Source organism: Mesoplodon bidens (genome assembly GCF_964165515.1).
Source record: "Mesoplodon bidens genome assembly, chromosome: 3".
Lineage (NCBI taxonomy): Eukaryota > Metazoa > Chordata > Mammalia > Artiodactyla > Ziphiidae > Mesoplodon > Mesoplodon bidens.
Window position 1 is genome coordinate 146,238,718 of NC_138178.1, and position 19,203 is coordinate 146,257,920.

The following is a 19,203-nucleotide window of genomic DNA, read 5'->3' on the forward strand; positions in this document are numbered from 1 at the left end:
TTTTGGGGTAGACTCCCACTTTGTCCTCCACGCAAGGCTTGATGATTCTGATAGTTTATGCTGGAAATGGTAGAGAAAGACTCAGACCCCACTGGTGGTGTTTCATCTTTCTGCTTTCTGTATAGTTTGCCACGTTGGCTTTCTGAATTGCCTTCTGACCAGAATCCAGGTCACTGGGGAAGGCTAGGCTGTGCAAGGGGGGCACGCCTCCCCTCTGTGGGTGCCATTTCCCACAGCTGTTGGAATGGTTTTTTCAGTTGTGTCAGCTTTGGAGATCATTTTAGTTTTATCTGTAAAGTTGAAAAGGGTCATAGGTTAGGAAGAACAAAAGAGTAGTTAAAAAACTTGTTCTATCTGGGAGATAAAAGAATACCAACTTACTCCTAGGGTGTCCTGTGTTTTTGTTTCTTCCCCCATCTCTTTACCACCTCTTCTCCCGTGACTTAAACTGAGGAAAGATATGCTTTCCCCTCAACATCCCTAATGGTAATACTAGTAACGAAAGGTCTAATAAAGAGCACTGACTCTTCATCACTCCATCTCTGACTTCTTAGTACACAGTACAGATGGGGAGTTGAGTTTATGTAAGCAAAGGTTGACTGTTGCCTTCTGGGAGCCAGTGGGGGCAGGGAGGAAAGTGCATTAAGTGGGAAGTCTTCCAAGGGGTGTTTCCATACCCCTATCATTGTGGTGTCGGGTCTACCTCTTTTTCTGCCTGCATGGCAGTGGCGAGGAGCTACGATTATGGTCCCCCTTTCCTGTTCTCCCATCTCTCTAGAAGGGTACAAGGGTCAAAAGCACAGAAACTTGTGACAGATTCTTTAACTTGAGCACTGCTGCTTGGGCCCAGACAGTACAAGAGCTCCAAAGAGGTGAGTTATTTGCACTTAGTTTTGCCACAGGGGTCTTGCTAGGTACATTGGTTTTGAGAGCCAGAGACTCAGAATATGGCCTCTTGAGCACATTTCAGGCCTTTCTGGGACTAAAACTGCAAACCTGGGAATCTACTTTTTTTGTTAAAGAAGGTGGAGTGTTCAATGGGTAACAAATATCTTGAGTTGCTCTCAAGAGAAGTATCAGATTCTTTTCCATAACTCCACTGTAGTTTTGAACCAAAGCTTAGTAAAAATGGTTCTGAAGTATGGTTACTTATTTATTGGTTTCTTTTTGGCTGCTTGATAACCAGTATTACATCTTTTAAGTTAATTGTAAGTCTTCATTTGCTACTATAAGATGATAAATTCTACCAGGGTAAGTTGTATCTTTCTCTAGGGTGTAACTCAGTCTCCAGGGTCTAGAAGAGGTCTCCAGGGTCTAGAAGAGGTCTCCAAGGCATCCTCAAGTTTGTGGGAAATGAGTCAATTGAAGGATTTGAGTGGTTGAGATGAATATACTAATGTTTAGAGTTATAAAATACTGAAATATGTTACCAACTGAGATTGGAGTTTTCTGGTTTGAAAAAAAAACGGGGGGTTTAAAGCCCACTAAGAGACTCAGTGGGCTTTCTTGAGGTTTGATTATATCTTGAAGAGAATGAAATACTCTAAGCATCTTAGAAAGGAGGTGCTATTGGCTAGGAAGTTTTTTTTAATCCAGAGGTAATTACATTAAATCATACTAAATCTAGACTATTTTGATAGTTGTTATTAATTTAATAAGCTTATACCTAAGTTTTGTTTACTGTGTAGCCAGAGTTGGAATCCTCACTTTTGAATTCTGGATTATTGGGCTGCGTTGCTTTCATGTTTTCTCATATAGGAGTGCCAGTGGTGCTGGGGCTCTGACCTGGCTCCATGGCTTGAGAACCTACTCTTAACATGGAAACTTAGTGACCTCTTGTGAATAGGGCTTTTCACAGAACATCTCACAAGTATGTAATGTTGGAGACAGTTCTGTCCTATTTCTATACCCTGAGTCCTACATGGTCTCCCCCGTTAAAGCAGCCAAAATCACCTCTGTTCAATGAGGTAAACTCCACAGCTGATTCTCCCGGCGAAAATGAAGTGCAGTTATTATAGTTAGTCATGGCTCTTTGAAATCCCTTCCTGCTTATTGGTGCTGCCTGGTTCCTAATACGGGTTACACCGCTATCCAAAAGGTCCTTGCTAGAGATGGTTGCTGGCAGAATCATGTCCAAACTGGGAGCAGAGCTCAAAAGGGAACAGTTCAGTACTTACGCTCGGAAGGCTTGATCTTCTCATAGCACCGAAAGAGGGCAATGAGGAGAAGCCCTTCTCCAAACTGGAAAATCATATAGAGGAGAGGAAAGAAGAAGAGTGGTCCAATGACTTCAGGGGGGAAGGTCACGTTGAGGATGGTGGAGCACAGTTGAATATTTTGGCATCCAGTCTCCATGCTGACAGTGCGTCTGCACCTGTGTAGGTTACAAAAACAACCCCATATACCCTCAGAGAAGGGATGTGAGGGTGTAGCTTCACTTGCTCATCTCCTTTCTCCCAAATACTCTAATAAGTGAAACTGACAGTCCAACACAGGAAGATGAAAATGAGCCACGTGTGGAGTGCACGGTTTTGAGAAAAGTCGAGTTGGCCCATCTCTTAAGTCACCAATCCAGCCTTGTGGGGGATGGTGACTGTTAGGTCACTACTGTTTAGACTCCGGCGTAAACATCTGTCTGCCATGTGGCTGAAAATAGGAAATCTTGAAATGGGGTACCACTCTGTACAGACAGGGTGCCTAGGGTGCCTGATGTGTCCACACTGAGCGCTCAAGCTGACTCTTCCCCTAAAGTAGGAGGTGTGTTTGTGAATTGGATTAGGCTCTAGCAGAGGTCCGCAACTACTTCAGCTCTGAGTGCCGCTCAGCAGAGTTGCCACCCAAGGTGTTGTGTCGAGACTAAAACCTAGACAGAAAGGGAGGAGAAGTGGGAAAGGGATTGCCAGCACTTGTCATGACATGGAGCTACTCCACTGCCATTTGCCACCAGGGAGTTGGGCAGGAGGTGGAATCTAGGCTCTGGAGGGAGCACTTTGCCATGAACTGCTGCCCTTTGGATGGTCTTCGTGTTTTGTTTCTGGATCTGTGTTATTCATTCAGTACCTTCCCTCCCCAGTATTTCTCAGTCCAGAGTTCCTTGTTCAGTTGAGACATTTGAATATATTGCTTGAAAAATGCCTTCCCGAGATCATGGATCTTACCTTTTTCTGAGAGACAAGGATGAGCATGAGACCCGTGGGATAGTGGGACCTAAAATAATACCTACCGTCTGTTGAGGCGGAACAGAGCAGAGAGAATGTAGCCTAGCAGGAAGCCGATGAAAGGCATCAGGGAGGAGGTGGCCAGCAAGTGTGGTGTCATGACAAACAAAATGCTCTTGCCCACGTTGAGGACAGAGAGCACTACGACAGCCACACTGCACAAAAGCAGGAGGATCATCCCTCCCTGTGAATAAGGACAAGGAGGAAATGCAATTAGAAGGATTCTGGGGATGTGGAAGAGCAGAGGGGGCTGGGGAAACACTGGTGGGTATTGGAGGTGGAAAACACTTTAATAAATGTATTTGAAGTGGGAGGGAATGTGAAAGACCTGTATCTTTCATCTTTTTGGATTTCTTATCCGTAGCTAGGAAGCTTCCTGGAGGTCATAGATCTGATTAACACGTTACGGAAGACTCAGCCAAGCACAGCTTCTGATTGACATCTCTGTATGGCAGGTTTTCAGTGAAGTGCTATGGCTTTGAAGGATGAGACTATTCAGTCCTCTGGCAAAGTGGATATTGTAAATGAAAGTTCTCTTTCAAAGTCTCTGAAGCCCGTCTACATATCCCTACAATACTGCCATTGCTGTGGATATTTTGGAGCTCAGTAGAAGTTATTCTTAGAACCTGTCATACTTGTCTTGAATACCTCCATTACGGGTAGGGACTTCATCCATCCATTTTACGATGAATTTAACTTCTGGATATTGCCAAAAGTCATTTGAACCAAAGCTGGTTAAAGCAGGTAATGAAGTCAGGTAATGTGGTTTTAGATCCTAAATGATGTATAACTGTAAAGGGATGAGCCTACTTTCTTGAGTGGCCTCCAGATTGGATGATAAGGAAGTTCCCAAAAGGAGTTTCAAAATGGCTCAGGCAATAATGGCATCATCAGAAACAGTTCGGGTCCCTGTTGGTGGGAATGTGAATTGATACAGCTGCTGTGGAGAACGGTATGGAGGTTCCTTAAAAAACGAAAAATAGAACTGCCATACGACCCAGCAATCTCACTACTGGGCATATACCCTGAGAAAACCATAATTCAAAAGGACACATGGACACCAATGTTCATTGCAGCACTATTTACAATAGCCAGGACATGGAAACAACCTAAGTGTCCAACGACAGATGAATGGATAAAGAACATGTGGTACATACATACAATGGAATATTACTCAGCCATGAAAAGGAGCGAAATTGGGTCATCTGTAGCGACGTAGATGGACCTAGAGTCTGTCATACAGAGTAAAGTAAGCCGGAAAGAGGAAAATACCGTATATTAACGCATATATGTGGTATCTAGAAAAATGGTACAGATGAACCTATTTGCAGGGCAGGAATAGAGACGTAGACTAGAGAACGGACATGTGAACATGGGGGGAAGGGGAGGGTGGGACGAATTGGGAGATTAGGATTGACATAGATACACTACCATGCGTAAGATAGCTAGCTAGCAGGAACATGCTATAAAGCACAGGAAGCTCAGCTCGGTGCTCTGTGATGACCTAGATGGGTGGGATGGCGGGGGTGGGAGGGAGGTCCAAGAGGGAGGGGATATAGATATACATACATAGCTGACTCACTTCATTGTACAGCAGAAACTAACACAACACTGCAAAGCAATTATACTCCAATAAAAAAAAAAAAAAAGGCAGGTCCACCCTGCCTCAGGTAAGTGCTGTGAAAGCAACTGTCATCGGGAACAATGGTATGTTTTTTATTTGTTTTAAAATACATTATTTTATAGTTAACATCTTCCATACCATTTAAAATTTTCAATAGGTGTATTTATGAAATTAGAATGTTAAGATTTTTCAGCAGGTAACAAGGATGCAAGCCTTCAAAGTGTGCTTACATGTCTGCATTTTAGAGGATGACACACTAAACTGATGAAATATATGCAAACACCTAAGCCTCTGTCCCTCTCATCTTCTGAGTAAAAGGATATATAGCAAACTTTTCTTGAACTTACTGTGTTGTTTTGTAACGGTTATATGTTTTGGTTCTGTTTCCAGCTCATTTGCACATGTGGCGTTTTATATTTCCTAGTACCATTTTTTAAAATTGCGGTAAAATACATATAACACAAAAGTTGCCATTTTAACCATTTTTGAGTGTATAATTCAGTGGCACTAATTACATTACAGTGTTGTCCTAGCGACATTTTAACATTTACTTATATTGCTCTAATTTCAGCTGTACAGTTCTGCATTTCTGTGTTTTTAAGCCATGTTGCAACTGATAATGATCATATGAAACATCACCTGTACTGATGGTGGTCCTGTCCCAGGAAAGGAAGGAATCTCACCAGTAACAACATGCTTCAGGTTTTATTGAAAGACTGATGAGCTGCTTGGTTTGCCCTTGCATTTTGAATTAATTTCTGCCTTTTGGGTTTGTCGTCTGCCTAATGTCCAGTTTTTGCCCCTATCAAAAGAGTGCAATGGATAACATAGGGCGTGCTGGGCTACAGGGATTGTGAATGAATCCAGAAGCCCTCTTTCTCTGTGTGGGTATCACTCGCATCCCCTCACTTTCGTTCTACCAGTCTTGAGGCCTTTGGAGTGGTTGTGAGCACAGACAATGGTGTGACCCAGGTGTGAAAACCGTCCTCAAGACGTGTAAACTGGTGAGTCATGCAACCTCTCTTGAGTGAGGTTGACAGCACAGGACCTGGCATATTAAAACCACTGACTAAATTGTAGCTCCTACTACTACTCAGGGAAAGGAGAGGAATTTAACATCCCAAAGTTTTTTGTCACTCTCAGTCCTGCTATTTGCGGCGATCTCACGTCCCTGACCTCCTGCTGAGAAAAGAGGCCATAGGTGGGTGCTTCTTCATAGGTCACCATGTTTTCTACCACCTGCACTGGCCTGTCATCGCTGATTGAAGCTGTGATGAGTGTCCATTCATGGGTAGCCGACTTAGCTTGCCAGTGATCCAGGAGATAACCTGGCTCAACTCTTCTCGCATCGGTGACCTAGGCAGGTTGGTGAATGACCTAACTAGTGAGAGCCTTCCTCTTGTTTAGGGAGTTTGAAGAGTTACAGAGAGGGAAGCAAGAGCAGAGGCAAGTGTTAAAATTTTGACACAGAGGCCTGGGAGCGGCAGAAGCCGCGAGTTGGCAGAAGCTGTGAGATGTAGGAGAGTCAGGTCAGTTCATCAGTAGCAGCAGGTATGGGAAAGCACAGGTAGAGTGGTTGAGTCAGTGTCAGAGCGGGATCCTTATTGAAGAGTGATGGATGGCTTATGGTAAGAGTGGCTCTTAGACCATGTCATGCTCAGGTTCACCAACTTTCTAACCACATAGGCTTGAATAAACCCTTGCATGGGTAAGTTAAAGTATTACTTGAATTGCCTTTCCAAATGGGGCTTCCCTGAAATTGTATCTTGGCGTGTTTAAATGTGACCTCCTCCTAGGGAATGCAACTGGTTGAGCAGTTTGAGCAGATAACCCTAACCTTCTGCCAGAGCCAGTCACCGGAAGTTGGATAATTTTGATTTGAAAGTCTCTAGGAGTGTTAGGTGTGCAAAGAGGCTGGGACAATTGTTTGCTCATTTTCCACCTTGTAACTCACTACATTATGAAACGGGGAGATTAAGGATGAGCATAGTCCTCAAAGAAATGTAACACAAGGAAACTTCAGCGTTTGCATCTTGACCACTTGTTTTTCTCTGCATCCTCACAGGAGTGATTCCTGTTTGGGAGTAATTGATAAACGGAGCTGTTGCCCTTCTGCTTGTCTAAACTTGGAGGTTTGGCCAGCAGCAAAGTGTCCCAAGATACACCTGCATTTTATGTGATTCTTTGTTACTGGCCTCTGTCTTTCCAGCCCAAGTATATGTCAGCCCTTTTAATGTTCTCTGGGGTCATTTTGACTCCATTTTTTTTGCTGTGGAATTGAGTCATGGATGTGTAACACAAGAGGAACAGGAGTAGAATGAGAATAAGGCAGGAGACTGAACTTCATCTTGACGGGCTTTCTCACTTTAAGATCTGAGATTCTTTTTGCATCCTCAGAAGAACACTTTTTTTTTTTTATTGAAGTGTAGTTGATTTACAATGTTGTGTTAATTTCTGCCATACAGTAAAGTGACTCAGTTATACATGTATATATTTCGTATTCTTTTCCATTATGGTTTATCATGGGATATTGAATATAGTCCCCTGTGCTATACAGTAGGACCTTGTTGTCCATCCATTCTATATATAATAGTTTGCATCTGCTAACCCCAAACTTCCACTCCATCCCTTCCCTACCCACTGCCCCCAGCAACCACAAGTCTTTTCTTTACATCTCTGAGTCTGTTTCATAGATAAGTTCATTTATGTCATATTTTAGATATCACATATAAGTGATATCACATGATAATTTGTCTTTCTCTTTCTGACTTACTTCACTCAGTAGGATAATCTCTAGGTCCATCCATGTTGTGCAGATGTCATTTCATTCTATTTTATGGCTGAGTAATATTCCATCGTATATATGTACCACATATTTGTATTTGTCTTTCTCAGAAGAACACTTTATTCTGAAATAAGGAGACGTGTTCTTATATCAGTTGCACTTGGGGTTCTAGTCTTTGGTTTCACCTATAAAGTGGAGGGGGGCAGAGCTGCTTTAAGTGATATCAGGAGTCACTTCACATTTTTATGTTCTGTGATTTTTTTTTCTTTATTCCTATATCCCACAAACTATCTTGAGTAAGTGAAATGATAGACACGTTTCTGGTTTTTTGTTTGTTTTTCTGCTAATGTGTGGGAGAGACAGGACTTGCCCTTTATTCCTTTGTTTATTCTCAGGTATTAGCTGTGAGTGTTGAGAATTCAGTGTTGAGACACAGCCTTAGGATGTTGCTTCTTGCAGGTGGGTGGGGAATAAAAATGGAGTGGGTATTTATAATACAGTATGATACATGCTGCAATAGTGTTGGGTGATATGGGAGCAAGTAGGACAAGCATCCTGCCCAGGCTTGTGGGTTAAGGAAAACTTCCTAGAGGAGGTGCTAATTACGTTGCAACTTGAAGGGTGAGTAGGAATGAGTCCAGTGGGGCATGTGCAAAGAAGAGAGCTGACACTGGAGAGATTGGTTGAGACCAAATCAAGAAAGAGCTGAGGAGCCACATGACTCCTGGGGGAGTTTAAGGAACCAGTGAAGGCCTTTAAGCAGTGAAGTGACATGATAGTTTCTTTCCAGACTCAGGTTAAAACTGGGTCAGGGAGCCAGGTTAGAAGGCTGAGTTGTCTAGTGAGAGAGGAGAGTGCCTGAATGAAGACAGTAGACACAGGGATGGAGAGACAGGGGTTCAAGCAAAAGAAGGCAGAATTGACGATCACTGATTCATGTGAGTGGGGAGGGAGAGGATGTGGAGAATGACCGTTCGGTTTCCGGCTCAGGCAGTGGGGCACGTTGAATGCCATTCATTGAGATAATCACACAGTGGGAGGAGGGGAAGAGCAGGCTTAAGGAGGTGGTTTAAATTTAAGACATACTGAATTTTAAATGCCTGAGACATATTCAGGTAGAAAGATTTGGCAGTTAATAAATGGATTCAGGAGTCAGGAGAGAGCTGAGAACTGAAGATACTCTTCTGATAGTCATCAGCTTGTAGATGGCTGTTGAGATGGACCAGATCTCATGGTGGGGAGGTCCTGGGCTTAGGGAAGAAAAGCAGAAAGCTTGGGCTGAATGCAGAGAAGTAACTTTTACCAGAGGAACTCACAAGGGAGTCTGAAAAGAAGTGCCAGAGACGTGGTAGGAAAGCAGGTGCCCTGTCACTGAAGCTGAGGAAGAAGATATTTGAGAAGGAGGCAGTGGTCAACCATACCAACAGCTGCTAAAAGAAGAGTTGAGACATGTCCATTGGATTTGGTGAAGAAAGTGGAGCAGGTGGTCATCAAGGTGCTGAGTGGATGGGAGGCCAAGAAGTAGAGACTGTTGAGGCCTGGCCACTGGAGAACAGTCCTGGGGGCCAGTGTGGTGAGAGTGGAAGGTGGGTGGGGGCAACGGGTGACTCCCAGGAGCACGGCTCAGAAGGGGAGGAAAGAGAGGTGTTGGCTGGAGCAGGAAGTAGAGTCCCGTGACTCTACTTCGTAAAAAAAAGGAGAGATGTGAACCAGTATCAACGTTGACTGTGATGAACTAATATGGAGACATTCTAGAAATGAGAGCGAGGGGGAGGAGGCTATGGGGGTAGAGGACATGATCAATAAAGGGAGATTTCTGAGAAGTAAGGGTGGAGAGAACGGAAGATGCCAATCAGAGCAGAGTGGGGTGATGAGCTATTTGGCAGGAGGAGGAATGACTTCACATATTCAACAGGTGGGGAGGGGGACTGTGGCCATGGTATTAGGACTACACCCGGACAAGGGCAAAAACTACCCTTGACAATGGTGGTGTGAAAATCAAAAGACCCTGGAAACCTGACCAAACCTCTTTGTTTCAGGTCCAAAGCTGCTGGAAGCCTTGGGCCTCCAAGTAGTATGCCCTGTAGCCCGGCCCAAAGGCATAGATCCAGGGGTGGGGACCAAAACAGGCCTTCAGGAGGCGAGTTTTTCCTGAGGACCGGGATGGAGCCTGGGATCCCGGGCTGAGCAGTGAGCCAGAGGAGAGACTGATGGGAACTGAGCTCCAAGGTCACAAGAGTTGGTAGAGGAACCACTCATTCTACAAGTCTGATTTTTCCAAAGGCAGGGCAGTGGCGTGTTGCCCTCATAGCACACCCCTACACCTGCTGGGGCCATCTCACTCCACTTTCCTCCTATCCCACTCCTAAAGTGCTACAAGTGTGCCTACCACCTCTGCCCCTGGCCTCCTCCCCTCTGGCTTCTCATCCAGTCAGCCATGTTTGCCCGTGGTCTCGCTTGGAACTCCTCTCTTCAGGCATCTCCCTAGGCTTACCCAAATCCAACCCTTTCTTCATGGTCTGGCTGAAGCCCTGCCCCCTCCTTCCATCCTCTAGGGAAGCCTTTCTTGACCACCTGGCCCTCACCAACCTCACCTCCTTACATTCTGCCAATACCTGATTGTACATTGTGTTGGAACTTGTTTCTCATCTATTAGTGACTTTCTACAAACAAACTTCGAGGACAGTGATTCCTCAGAGAGTGTAGCATAAAACTTAGCAGCTACTAGGTACATGATAAAAGTTTAATTTTATTATTAAAATAATGATTATACCTTATAGTTGTGTGTGGTGTTTTACTGTTTTTCTCCTAACTCTTCAAAAACATTCTCATGTACGTTACAATCCCATGAAGTAGGTTGTACCAATAGCAGCAGACTTTTTTTGTTTTTTTTAAACAAGGAAGGAAACTGACACAGAAAAAGCCCAAATGACTTGCCTCAAGCCATTCACTGCGATGATGGTGGTGTTCTCGCTCCCTGCCCAGGCCCCCAGGTTCTTACCTTGGTGACATAACGTACGTATTGTGGCCGTTTGGATTTGAGGATGATGCCTATGGTGCAAGGAATGAGAATCAGGATCAGTGATATCATGATGCCGCCATAGGGCACCTTGTCCTTCAGGGTCCCATCATAGATGCCCCTGGAGTAAATGTACAGGAGGAGGGGCATCATGCCCAGGGCAAAGAAGGTAGAGCAGGTGGTCATCACGATGCTGGGTGGGAGACATAGGAAGAGTGAAGAGAGAGAGAGCCCGTTAATACAGGCATAACCTCATTTTATTGCATTTCGCAGCTGTTTTTTGTTTTGTTTTGTTTTGTTTTGTTTTACAAAGTAAGGGTTTGTGGCAACCCTGCATCAAGCAAGTCTATCGGTGCTATTTTTCCAACAGCATTTGCTCACTTCATGTCTCTGTCACATTTTAGTAAGTCTCGCAATATTTCAAGCTTTTTCATTATATTTGTTATGGTGATTTTTGATGTTACTATTGTAATTGTTTTGGGGCACTGTGAATCACGCCAATGTAGGACGGCGAACTTAAAGGATATAAATGTTGCGTGTGTTCTGGCTGCTCCACCGACTGGCTGTTCCCCCTTCTCTCTCTCTCCTGGGACCTCCCTATTCCCTGAGACACAACAATATTGAAATTAGACCAGTTACTAACCCTACAGTGGTCTCTAAGTGTTCAAGTGAAAGGAAGAGTCACATGTCTCTCATGTTTTTAAATCAAAAGCTAGAAATGATTACACTTAGTGAGGAAGGCCTGTGGAAAGCCCAGATAGACTGAAAGCTAGGCCTCTTTCCCCAAACATTTAGCCAAGTTGTAAATGCAAAGGAAAAGTTCTTGAAGGAAATTAAAAGTGCTACTCTAGTGAACACTCGAATGATAAGAAAGCAAAAAAGCCTTAGTGCTGTTACGGAGAAAGTTTGAGTGGTCTGTAGAGAAGATCAAACCAGCCACAACATACACTTAAGCCAAAGACTAATCCAGAGCAAAGCTCGAACTCTCTTCAAATCTAGGAAGGCTGAGAGAGGTGAGGAACCTGCAGAATAAAAGTTTGAAGCTAGCAGAGGTCGGTTCATGAGGTTTAAGGAAAGACATCATCTCCACAACATGAAAGTGCAAGGTGAAGCAGCAAGTGCTGATGTAGAAGCTGCAAGTTATCCAGAAGATCTAGCTAAGATCATCAATGAAGGTGGCTCCACTAAACAACAGATTTTCAGTGTAGATGAAACAGTGTTCTACTGGAAGAAGATGCCATCTAGGACTCTCATAGCTAGAGAGGAGAAGTCGATGCCTGGCTTCAAAGGACAGGCTGATTCTCTTGTTAGGGGCTAATGCAACTGGTGACTTTAAGTTGAAGCCAATGCTTATTCCAAAAATCCTAGGGCCCTTAAGAATTATGCTAAATCTACTCTGTGCTCTATAAATGGAGCAATAAATCCTGGATGACAGCACATCTGTTTACAACTTGGTTTACTGAATACTTCAAGTTCACTGTTGAGACCTACCGCCCAGAAGAAAGATTCCTTTCAAAATGTTACTGCTTATTGACAATGCACCTGGTCACTCAAGATGTACAAAGAGATTCATGTTGTTTCATGCCTGCTAATACAAAATCCATTCTACAGCCCATGGATCAAGGAGTAATTTTGGCTTTCAAGTCTTACCATTTAAGAAATACATTTTGGGGCTTCCCTGGTGGCGCAGTGGCTGAGAGTCCGCCTGCCGATGGAGGGGACACGGGTTCGTGCCTCGGTCCGGGAAGATCCCACATGCCGCGGAGCGGCTGAGCCTGCGCGTCCAGAGCCTGTGCTCTGCAGCGGGAGAGGCCACAACAGTGAGAGGCTCGCGTACCACCAAAAAAAAAAAAAAAAAAAAAAAAAGAAATACATTTTGTAAGGCTATAGCTGCCATAGATAGTGATTCCTCTGATGGATCTGTGCAAAGTTAGTTGAAAATCTTCTGGAAAGGATTGACTATTCTAGATGCCATTAAGAACATTTGTGATTTGTGGAAAGAGGTCAGAATATCAACATTAACAGGAGTGTAAAAGAAGTTGATTTCAACTCTCAGGGATGACTTTGAGCAGTTCAGTGGAGGAAGTAACTGCAGATGTGGCGAAAATAACGAGAGAGCTAGAAGTGGCGCCTGAAGATGGGACTGAATTGCTGCCATCTCCTGATAAAACTTGAATGGATGAGGAGTGCTTCTTACGGATGAGCAAAGAAAGTGGTTTCTTGAGGAGGAATCTACTCCTGGTGAAGATGCTGTGAAGATTGTGGAAATGACAACAAAGCATTTAGAATATTACATAAACTTAGTTGATAAAGTGGTGGCAGGGTTTGAAAGGATTGACTTCAATTTTGAAAGAAGTCCTACTCTGGGTAAAATGCTATCAAACGGCAAAATCATTCGTGAAAGGAAGATTCAGTCTTGTTGTCTTATTTTCAGAAATGGCCACGGCCACCCCAGCCTTCAGCATCCACGACCCTTATCAGTCAGCAGCCATCAGCATGGAGGCAAAACCCTCTACCAGCAAAAACTACAACTTGCTGAAGGCTCAGATGATGGTTAGCATTTTTTAGCAATAAAGTATTTTTAAATTAAAGTATGTAAATTTTTTTAGACACAATGCTATTGCACACTCAGTAGACCACAGTATAGTTTAAACATAACTTTTATATGCCCTGGGAAACCAAAAAATCCATGTGATTCACTTTATTGTGATATTCTGCTGTATTGCAGTGGTCTGGAATTGAACCTGCAGTATCTCCAAGGTATGCCTGTACAGACCATTTTGTGGAGTGCCTGCTTTGTGCCAGGTATTGTGCTAAGAACCTTACATACATTGCTTTATTTCCTTTTCCCAGTAGCTTAGGAGGTAAGCATACTATCTCCTTTTTGCTAATGAGGAAGCTGGGGACTTGAAGAGTTGTGACTTGCCCAGGATCACACAGATAGGAAGGCTGAGGCAGGAGTTGAACCCAGGTCTGTCCAACTGCTTCAGTCCCTGTGTGCTTCACTGTGGAAGGAGCCATTCTGATCTCCTCTGTAGTAGAACTCTTTTTGCTCTCTATACTTGACATAGCACAGCCCATTTTGAACAAAGCTGTGTGATCCCATCACTCTGGCTATAGCCCATTGGAACATAGAATAACACCTGACCTACTAAGTTGCTAAGTGCCTGCCTTAGAGCCTAGGAGATGGCTGGGCATAGTGATTCTGTCTAACTAAGATAACAAGCATTAAGTACATTAAGAGCATTTTCTCACTTGGGGAGTTTGAATGTGTTCACAGTGATAAAGCACTTGGTTTTGGAGAGGCATGGGAGGCATGGTCAGGCAAAAACCAAAAAACATGCAAAGAAAAAGCAGTAAACAGAGGCCATGATTAGGAGGACTGTAAAAAATAGCAGCAAAGCAGTAAAAACAGAATAATGGAAGGACCAAAGTGGTGGAGCTGTAGAGAAGACAGCAATAGTTACCCATTGTTGAGTAAGTGACAAGATAATCTGGTCATCAGACCTGTTTTTTATCTTGAATAATATTCTAGTCCCCAACACCAATATTCTCATGTTCTTTACTTTCTGGTTTATCCTTAACATTATTTAGGATAAATTGAGTGTGATTCTCAGATCCTGAAAAATAGTATATCCTCCCAGCTCTAATCTGTATCCTAACTGTCCTAAATGTCCTATTACCATCTCCATTTGGAATCTCATACATGTTAATCCCAGGACCCTGTGTAGGAAGAGGCCCTCCAGAAAGACCAAGTGAGAGAAGAAGCTGCTAGGGAAACTTCTTGGATCTGTAGACACTCACCTTACAATATATGCTCTGGCTTCCATTCTAGTGGGAAGGTTGGGGATGAGGGCTTGACAAGACCGCAGGAAAACCACACTAAGTGTCTGTCCCTCCTCCCTATAGCCCTATTCACTATCTACACCTCTTCATTGTTTCCATAGAGGTCAAATATGGCTTAAATGAATATCAACTCCATCCTAGTCCAAAGGGTCCAGAGTATAGCCATCAAGAACACAGAGTTATCACATGTCCCAGTGACTCTACTCCTAGGTATATACCCACGAGAATTGACAGCATATGTTTACACAAATACTTGTATACAAACATTCATAGCAGCATTATTTATAATAGCTAAAAGTGGAAAACAAAATATCAGCGGATAAGCAAAATAGGGTGCATTCATGTAATTGAATATTCTTCAGCCATAAAAAGCAATGAAGTACTGCTATATACTATCACAAAGATGAACCTTGAAAACATTATGGTAAGTGAAAGAATCAGAAACATAAAAGGCTAGATATTATATGATTCCATTTACCTGAAATCTATAGAGAACAGAAAGTAGATTAGTGGTTGCCGGGGGCTGGAGTGAGAGAGGAATGGGAGTGACTGACTGCTAATGGGTATAGGGTTTCATTTGGGGATGAGTAAAATGTTCTGGAATTAGATACTGGTGGTAGTTGTACAACCTTGTGAATATACTAGAAACTACTGACTTATATACTTTAAACATGTGAATTTTATGGTATATAAATTATATCTCAAAAAATAATTTTAAAAATCTAGGGAGCAGCTAAATTAATTCTCAGAGGAAAATTTATAGCCTGAAATGTTTATATAGGAAAAGAAAGATTAAAAATTAATGAACTAAGCATTTCACTCAAGAATTGAAAAGAAAAACAAAGTAAACCTAACGAAAGCAGGACAAAGAAAATATTAAAGACAAGAGAGTAAACTTTAAAAATTATATAAGTTAACTGAGAATCAATTAAACCAAGAGCAAGTTCTTTGCAAAGTCTAATAAAATAGACACTGCTGGAGAGACTAACCAAGAAAAAGGAAAGAGGGCACAAATTGATGTTATTATGAATGCAAAAGGAAACATAATTTCAGATCCAATAAAGATTTTAGAGAGTCATAGTAGAAATCAAAGACAGTCTTATACTTTCATTTTTCTATTCAGATTGAATGGACAATTTCCTGGGAAATATAATCTACAAAAACTAACTCAAAATGAAGCTGAAAACCTGAATCAACTTAGAATCACTAAAGATATTTAATCAGTAGTTTGAAACCTGTCATCCAAACCTCACACAATGTACATATGGTTTTACAGTAGAGTTCTACTAAACATTCAAAGTACAGATAGCCTCAGTATTATATAGAGAGCAAAAAAAGTGGAAACATGTCCCAAATTATTATACATGCATAATAAAATTTTACAACCAAAGGTAGAAAATCACATTATGAGAAAGGAAAATTAGGGTCCAGTCTCATTTATAAACCCAGAAGCAAAAGTCATAAATAAAATGTTACCAAATGAATCTAGCCATGCCTTTAAAAAATAATACAATGAACAAAATTGTTTTATCCCAGCAATATAAAAATGGTTTAACATTAGACAATTTACTGATATATATCACTGTATTATCAGATTACAGAAAAAATGGTATCATAGATGCAGAAAAGTGCCACTCAACAAAATTCAATGTTCATGCATGATAAAAATTAGCACAGTAGCAACAGAATGGAAATTCCTTAACCTGAAAAGGGATATTTGTCAAAAATCTACAGGAAATAGTAAACCTAATGGTGACAAATTAGAGGAATAAAGCAAGGATACCTGTTCCCATCACATCACCTATTGTAAATTATACTATATAGGTCTTTGCTAGCACAGTAAAACAAGAAGTAGAAAAAACATATGGATGGGAAAGGAAGAAACTAAACTTGCATTATATGCCAATGATAGGACTGTCCACAGAGGAAATCCAAGTGAATTTCCATTATAACTAGTAAATAAGAGAATCCATGAACTTTTGATTACACTAGCAATAAAAAAAAAATCGAGGACTTGGATTAGATAGAGGGAAGAATTTCCTCACAGCGAGGTGGTCGAACAAGGATATGTTCCCATGGGAGACTGTACAAGCCAAGCTCTCTCTCCATCGACCACCTCAGTAAGGGTCAAATCATATGGTTGGAGAGTCCAGAGCTTCTCAGATGGCAGGTCCAGGGAGCCCCCAATGATCACTGTCATTTTTTCGTCTAATCATCAACCCCAGCATCGCTTGGCATCACCAGGAGGAGGCTTCTGTACCTGGCTACTTTCCTTAGTAAAGTTCAGCCAGGGACAGGATACTGACAGGCACCAGCAGATGGACTGAATTTACTGCCCTGCCTGGCACAGAAGAGTGGATCGAACCAGAAGAGACCAGCTTGAGACGGAGGCTTAGATAAAAGCAACAGCTTTTATGCTGGTGAGTTTTCTTTAGCCAGCAGGGGCTGCTGTTGCAGCTGGAGCAGGCCTGACGTGGCCTCACCCTGGGAGGCATTCCAGACAAGAGTCCCACCTGTTTGGAAGGACGGGTGTTCAACCAGCCCCTGCAGGAGGGAGCCCTCGCTGATTTCTGCTGTGATGAGCTGGGTGGGGATGCTGCTGTTTCCCTCCTACCACTTTGGCCGAGGTGAGGCCCATCATGACTTGGGATCCCGACCTGGTCCTAGGAAACTCTACGACCTACCTGGCTGTGTCTTTGCATTGACGTGTTCCTGTGTCTGATGGGTGGATGGGGGAAGTTCAGAGAAGACAGCCCAGACAGCTGGGGGGAATCTTTGGAAGTTCCTTCCTGCTCTGCAGGAATTGGAGGTGCTCTTTGGTTCCGAGCCACCTTGATCTCCCTGGAGATCTTTGAAACTAATCTGCACTCCCTTTCATATCTCTGGCCTCAAAGCAGACAACTTGCCCCGCCTGGCAGACAGGTAAAAGTTCTCCAGAGGTCCCTTTGCTTTAAGTCAGTACAGTACTCCTTCAAGACAATCCTTGTGCCCCACTCGAGACAACTCTGGGAGTAAAGGGGCTCTCCAGGGTGCCCCTAGACCAACTGGGCCCCTTTGGCTTGGTGCTTAAACCAAGATGTACCCCAGGTCCTGTCCCCAGCCCAGCATGAGCTCTTGACAATCAATGCCTGCCACCCTCTGCCCTAGCACCCACCCAGCCCCCACTCATTCACGCTTCCGTCTTTAGCCCCCCTCTTCGCCTTGATTGTGATCTCCCATGCAGCCGCTGTCCCCAGATTGCTCCTTCTTCACCCCCCCGTCCTACCTGAGGTTCATGTCCCCTTTCATGGCCAGAGTGAAGATGTTGGAGAGGGTCCCCCCCGGCGAGCAGCCGCAGATCAGGATGGCCAGTGCCTCGATGTTGTTCAGCTGGAAGACCTTGCCCAGTGCAAAGGCAGTGAGGGGCATGATGCCGTACTGCGCCACCAGGGCGATGGCCAGCCCCTTAGGCTTCCAGAAGTGCACCTTGATCTTGCTGAACTCCATGGTGCAGCCCAGTGAGAGCATGATGGTTAACAGTATGATCACCAGGATGACACTCAGCGCCCAGTCGGTGGGCCGCTTGCCGAAGTTCTGCGGCAGGGAGAAGTTGAACTGGGCAGACTCATTGAGGGCCTCCATCCTCCTGGACGGCAGCGGTGGAAAAAAGGCTGAAGACCCAGCACGCCCCTTGCTCGCCTGCTGACTCCCTGCCCTGCCCAGTCCTTGCTGGGTGCCTTCCTCAATCACCTCCCAGGGCAGGGAGCTTCAGGACAAAATGTAGATCTGAGCAAATAGAAGGATTATGCAACTGGCTGTGCTTTCTCTGGCTTTGGCCCCAAAGGAGAGAAAGCCCAGAGCCTTATCTGCAGGGCTGTTCCGGCCTCTCCTGAGCCCCTCAGCCTCTGCTGTCTTCCTGGGTGTCACTCACACCCCTCCCTCATCTCTTGGCTGCTTCTGGGACAAGAGGGCTTATATCACCCCTCCCCATCCCCCCACTGAGCACGCCCACAGGCATTCTGTTTCTTGGGACCAATCCAGGTCCAGCCCCTCTCGTTCTCTGCTCAGCCCCTGAGGCCTCAGTTTCTCATTCAGGGGAAGGTGTCTCCCCATGCCCAGGCGGTCACCCGCATCTGCCCCCAAACCCCAGGGAGTGACAAGAGTTGAGTTTTACCTTTCCTTCCTGGAAAGGGGGTGTGTGGGACAGGGTAGGGGCAGGTGAGTTGCTGGCTTCCAGGAGAAGATGTGTCCATGACCCTTGTCCTGGAAGAGGAGAGGTGCCTGTGTCCTTCTCACTTGTGCTGGGAAAACTTGGTCCTATCCCCAAACCTGATGGCATGGATCCTGGGGGAGGAACATGCTCCCCCACACACCTAACTCCAGGGAAGAGCCTGCTGCGCTGGCTGAGGGGCTCTCAGGAAGACTGGGGGCACGTTCCCCAAAGGGCAGCTCTGAAGGAGCCCTGGCTGGGGAGATTTATTTCTGCCCAGGCTCTTTGGCCAGCAGCCCGAGGAGCCCCATTGCTTGGGAAACTTGCCGAGAAGGAAGCAGGAATGCACAGCCTTTTCTTTCCGATGTCCTGACTGCTCTACTTTGGCTCTGCGCCTGTCTGGGAGCCAGGCTCTGGCTGAGCGGGTGACAGTGGACAGAGGCAGGCACGCCTGGTGTGTGTGGCGTCCCAGGCCTCCCTCCTCCCACCCCAGCCTAGGGATAAGCGCCTTCAGAGGAAGGG

General features: G+C 44.3%; 1 protein-coding gene across 1 annotated transcript; it reads right to left on the reverse strand.

The window, feature by feature from the left end:
- Positions 1-81: 81 nt before the first annotated feature.
- Positions 82-18,201, reverse strand: SLC10A1 (solute carrier family 10 member 1). Its single transcript, XM_081227240.1, has 5 exons — positions 17,758-18,201; positions 10,629-10,839; positions 3,224-3,402; positions 2,178-2,374; positions 82-290 (listed from the first exon to the last, which is right to left on the reverse strand). The coding sequence occupies exons 1-5, from the start codon at positions 18,111-18,113 to the stop codon at positions 184-186; spliced, it is 1,050 nt and encodes a 349-aa protein (XP_081083366.1). The 5' UTR covers positions 18,114-18,201; the 3' UTR covers positions 82-183.
- Between the last annotated feature and the right edge of the window lie 1,002 nt (positions 18,202-19,203).